Genomic DNA, 6,035 nt, shown 5'->3' on the forward strand with positions numbered 1-6,035 from the left:
CAGGTGTGTGTAATTCCATCAACGGCCAACATCCAGAGACTTAAACGCAAGCGATATCTTATAACCTGCTTTTCCTTCTGGGAGAAACTTGCAAGCTACTGAGAGCTTCCTGCCCACATGGGACAGCCTTGCAAGCTTCCCATGGTGTATCTATATGCCAAAGCCAGTAACCAGCTGAATCTCATTCCCCTGACACTAAAAGAGCCTCCAATGCGGCATCGTTGGGGAGGCCGAGAAGAGAGAGGCTTCTAAGATCTCAGGGATAGGACGAATGTAGAGGTTACTGAGACTGCTTGAACCACTCGACGATCAACGGGATTTCGTGATTATGGGAGTATTTAAGACAAGATATCAAAATCAACAAGCTGTCAAGTTGGTGGGGCTCAAGGCGAAGAACACACACATTGCACGGATTGGCTTTGACAGCAGGGGTGGGTACTTCCTCAGTGCAGGGAACCCAGGGAGAGGTTACGGCACGGAGGCAGGAAGAAGTCAGGGGCCATCCATGCACCGGATGCTAAAAGAGGCCAGCGTCAGTATTATGGATTCAGAGGGGCGTGCTATGAGCTCAGGAGCCAGGCAGGGGGGCTTCCTCGGTCAAGGGGAGCCAAGGAGATGGGATGACCAAGGGGAAATGTGATGGGTCTACAAGTGAAGTTGAGGACAGGATGCGAAAACAAACATTTCCCCCACCCGGCCTCTTCCACGGGTTCAACTCCAAGTTCCACTTGGCCAGTGGGGATGAGGTGAGAAAACTCGGGCCTCAGAGAAGGTCTTGTTAGGCTATGCAAGGCGCTACAGTAAAAGACAAGGAACATGGAAAAAATACTCCCAGGAGGGGATATGAGGTGGGGATATGAGATTCTCCCAGTGTCTGTGACTCCCTGTGACTCTGAGAGGCACCATAAAACCCCTTCTGAGCACAGTCTACAGAGCACTGAGCAGTCTGAGGTCTAAGGTCACGGCCCTGAGTGACTGTAGGAGACACAGTGTGAGGAACACAGAGAGAGCCATACTCCCTGAGGAGAGGCGGCTGGTCCCATGGTTCAGGGTGTCTCACTGTGAGCACTGGAAGCCTGTGTCAGGACTCATCCAGGGCTCCTGTGGTGGCCGAAAGACTTCCTGAGGGTGGGTGGGAGTTCCCATGGGACCTGCCTCTTCTCTCTCTCTCTCTCTCTCTCTCTCTCTCTCTCTCTCTCTCTCTCTCTCTCTCTCTGAGGAGGGGTCAGAGCTGCACATGGTACAGGAAACAGTTTGTCCACTACAATGGCTGAGGGGTATAGAGGGAATGGAAAATGTTGAATATCCATCTGGAGAGTGGATGAGGGAACAAAGGTTAACCCATACCAGATATCAGGAATCCCAAGTGTGAGTTACTGGGGCAAGGGTCAGAGGGTAGTGGTCGGTGGGGGAGAGTGTGTCTGAGAGCAGAAGGAAGGAGCCCAGCACACAGCTGAGTGGATGCCAATGATTCACTTTGGGGAAGTGACTCTTCACGGGGGGGGCGGGGATGCTGAAAAGCTTTGCAAGGTCAATTTAGTTTCTATAAGAGCATCATGTGCCCGTTATGGCCCAGGGAAGTCATAGTCCCATCACTGGAAACTTCCATCAGGAGGCAGAGTGTGGAAAACTTCCTGCCCAACGTGGGTATGGAGGACTCAGAGCCACAACCCACAAGACAAGATGCCCATAAGGTCATCTGAGAGCTGAGGGGCAGGCCAGTCCTGATTTCCACAGAAACATGATTCATCTGGGCAAGAACAACGTTTCCTAAGGGGTGAGTCCGCAGAGCCTCCTGGGGGCCTGAGCCCCTGAAGCTCACCCTGCTTCCTCCTGCAGGTGGTTTGTGTCTGGACCCACAGGGCCTTCCACTCACTGTGCGTCTCTCACAGTAATACAGGGCCGTGTCCTCTTCTCTCAGGCTGTTCATTTGCAGAGAGAGCGTGTTCCTGCTGTTGTCTCTGGAGATGCTGAATCGGCCCTTCACAGAGTAAGCATACCTTGCAGTACCACTATTTTTATTAATGTCTGAGACCCACTCTGGGCCCTTCCCTGGAGCCTGGCGGACCCAGCTCATCCAGTAGTCACTAAAGGTGAACCCAGAGGCTATACAGGAGAGTCTCAGGGACCCCCCGGGCTGCACTAAGTCTCCTCCAGACTCCACCAGCTGCACCTCACACTGGACCCCTGCAAACACAAAGACATCCTGGTCAGGAAACTCTCCTCACACAGAGGATCTGCCTCTCCCATCTCTCCCATGCTCCATGTCCTATTGCCCTGGTTTACCTCCTAGCATAGCCAACAGGAGAAGCCAGCTCAGCCCATACGCCATGTTGGCTGTCTGAGTCAGGATGGAACCCCTGGAACTCCTGAACTGACTCCTCTCCCGGAGCTGAGGCTGGGTTGGGCTGTTTTTATCATAGCGGGGAGAAGCTCATTTGCATATCCTCCTTCTACATAAAACCTTCTGTTTGAACCTAAAGAATAAGTGTAGGACTCCAGAGCACGTGTCGGGTTCTGGTGGTGACTTGTGACACGGTAAAGATTCTGTCATACAACTGTTATATGATAACCAATTTAATTTGTGATATTTTCTCCTTATTGTTGATGATTGTCATGTAATATCTACAGTCATACTTCTGTCTCATGCATCATTTGCCACAAAAAAGCTTAAATATTTTATACAATAGTCTCATAACACATTGTAGGAGTTGGTCCCACTATTGAGACAATAGTGATCCACTGAATCACTTCCAGTTATGAATAAGTTATCAACCAAAATTGAAACATAATCAGGAGTGAGGCAGAATGGCCAAGTAGCATACCCTTAATACATGGGAAACCTAAGGTAGGATCCTGTGTCTGCTCTGTCTCTGCTGTTCTTCCCAGAGGAAACATCTCTGAGGTTAAAGGTGTTTGTCCTTCATGAAGAAATGGAAAGATATCCTCTGCTCATGGATCAGGAGAATTAACATGGTCAAAATGGCAATACTCCCCAAAGCACTGTAAAAATTCCATGTGATCCCTATAAGGTTACCCATGACATTCTTCAAAGAAATGGAACAAACACTCCTGAAATTCGTATGGAAAAATAAACCCCCAAAAATAGCTAAAGCAATTCCTGGTAAAAAGAAGATGCCTTCCATCACCTTACCAAACTTCAAACAAGCAGTAATAATTAAAACAGCAAGGTACTGGAACAAAGACTCAGCTGCAGACCAATGGAACAGGGTTGAATTTCCTGACAAACACCCTCAAATATATGATCATTTAATCTTTGATAAGGGAGCAAGAAATGTGAAGTGTTAACAAGGAAAGCCTCTTTAAAAAGTGGTGTTGGTAAAACTGGAAGCTACACGCAAAAAAATGGCTCTTTAAAAAATGGTGTTGGTAAAACTGGAAACTACACGCAAAAAAAATGGCTCAGACCTCTACCTAACACCATGCACAAAAGTCAGATCAAAGTGGATTAAAGACCTCAACATCAGACCAGAATACATCAGGTACATTGAAGACAAGATTGGAAAAACCCTCCACGATACTGAAGCTAAAGATATCTTTAAAAGTGACTCAACGTTGGCCAAGCAAGCAGAAAAAAAGATAAACAAATGGGACTACCTTAATCTGAGAATCTTCTGCAACTCAAAAGATACAGTGACCAGAATACAAAGACAATCTACAGAATGGGAAAGAATATTCACCCAATATCCATCTTATACAGAGTAGATATCAAGGATTTACAAGGCACTGATTAAACTCCACAATAAGAAAACATTCAACCCCATCAGGAAATGGGGTGATGAAATGAACAGAAACTTTCTCAAAGAAGAGATCTTAATGGCCAAATGGCACATGAAAAAAATGCTTTTCATCACTAATCATCAGTGAGATGCAGATCAAAACAACAATGTGACATCATCTCACACCACAGACTGGCACACATCCAAAAGAACAAAAGCAATCGGTGTTGGCAGATATGTGGGGGAAAAGGGACTCTCTTTCACTGCTGGGGAAATGCTGACTGGTTCAGCTCTTTTGGAAAACAGTATGGCCTCTTCTCAAAGACTTAGAAATTTGACCATTTGATGCCATTTGACCCAGAAATACCATTTCTGGGAATACATCCTGGAGATACAAAAAAGTATAGTAGAAATGACATCTGCACTTATATGTTCATTGCAGCACTGTTTACAGTAGCCAAAATCTGGGAAAACCTCTAATGCCCAGAACAGATGACTGATTAAAGAAACTTTGGTACATCTACACAATGGAATACTATGCAGCTGTTAGAAAAGATGAAGTCATAAAATTTGCATATAGGTGGTTCAACATGGAAAGTATCGTGTTAAGTGAAATGAGTCAGAAAGAGAGGGACAGACAGAAAGATTGCATTCATCTGTGGCACATAAAGTAACAGAATGGGAGACTAACACCCAAGAATAGTAGAGATAAGCAACAGGAGGATTATTCTACAGCTTGATGTCGACCTCTCATGCTGGGGGAAAAGGCAGCTCAGATAGAGAAGGGATCACCAAGTAAAGGGTTCAAGGAGGGCCCGCTTTGGATGGGAGACTTGGGCTGAAAGTAGACTATAGACCGAACATGATGGCCACTTAATACCTCTATTGCAAACCACAACACCCAGAGAGAGAGAGAGAGAGAGAGAGAGAGAGAGAGAGAGAGAGAGAGAGAGCAAAGGGAATGCCCTGCCACAGAGGCGGTGTAGGTTTGAGGGGATGGGATGGGTGTGGTGGGAGGGATGCTGGGACCACTGGTTGTGGAAAATGGGCACGGGTGGAGGGATGGCTATGACTGAAACGCAAGAAAAAAGTTTATAAGTCTGTAACTGTACCTCATAGTGATTCACTAATAATTTTTTTTAAAAAAGATGTTTGTCCTTATATCAAATGCTTTCAGATGTGCCAAAGCTTAGCTCATATAGTCTAAGTCAGGCAGCTGACCTAACAATATCGTTCTGATGATTACTGGTTCTAAGTGATAACTCTCACTGTGTTGGGCATTAGGAGCTCTTGGTTCTCGAGCATGTGAGTCCCCTGACCCTCCACCCCTTCTCTCTTCAATCTGTCTTTAAAATACAGCATCCCACGGTTTGTCCCTATTCACCAGGATCGTTCCCCAGTAACAAGAGATGTACAGGTAGCAGAGGGGTAAGCTTCTTTCCTTGCATTAGGTGATCAAGGTTCATTTCTTGCACTTCATATGGTTTCCCATGCCCCCACCAGGAGTAACCCCTGAGCACAGAGCCAGCAGTATACCCAGAATGGCACAACAACACATCCAAACCAAAAGGGTCTCAAGGATATCACAGTGTCAGGCACTTGCCTTGCACGCCGCTGACCCAGGTTTGATCTCCAGTATCCCATAGGCTTCCCCCAGCAATTTTAAGAGTGATTCCTGAGATCAGACTGAGGAGTAATCCCTGAGAAAGACAAATATATCCCTCAAACTAGATAAAACCTCACAAATAAGTAACAAGAAAACCAAACAATCCATGGGCTAACAGCTCTCAAGAACTTCTTTCCTATAGTGAGAACAAATTGTATTTATTCTGAATTTTGCGTTAACCTGGAGGATGTTGGAGACTAGTGTGTATGGAGATCATGGCTTGTGACTCTTCACATCAGCCTGACTCCAAGTCTTGCCATGTCAGTATTTGATTAGCAGTAAATACCAAAAAGGCCATGCCCTACACAGAATACTGACTTACAGATCGTCAATGTTTCATGAGCGCTGATATATAAGGACACCTGTGCAATGATCATCACACCCAAAACAGTGGATGAACCCCTCACCCCTGTGTTTCCCCTTGGCTAATTCCCCCCACCAGTCTCACCCCTCCCTCATGCTCTCTGCAGTGCTTCCTGTTTGTGTAAGTGTGTGTAGGGTGTGATGACAGAGATTCACTCTCAATAGCCTTCCCGTCTAGGGATATATTATGGGTTTTTACTCAGGCTTGAAGGCATCTTGGATTACTCTCAGTCTGAACCTTTAAAATGGGTGTCACAGTGCGCCCC

At 46.2% G+C, this 6,035-nt stretch overlaps 1 gene segment (V, D, J or C); it reads right to left on the reverse strand.

Annotated features, from left to right (window-relative positions):
* Positions 1-1,543: 1,543 nt before the first annotated feature.
* On the reverse strand, positions 1,544-2,332 carry LOC129399826 (immunoglobulin heavy variable 3-23-like). The segment is given in 2 exon segments: positions 1,544-2,187; positions 2,287-2,332. Coding segments are annotated over 2 exon segments (690 nt in total).
* Positions 2,333-6,035: the final 3,703 nt, after the last annotated feature.

This window comes from Sorex araneus, chromosome X (assembly GCF_027595985.1).
Source record: "Sorex araneus isolate mSorAra2 chromosome X, mSorAra2.pri, whole genome shotgun sequence".
In the NCBI taxonomy this organism is placed as follows: domain Eukaryota; kingdom Metazoa; phylum Chordata; class Mammalia; order Eulipotyphla; family Soricidae; genus Sorex; species Sorex araneus.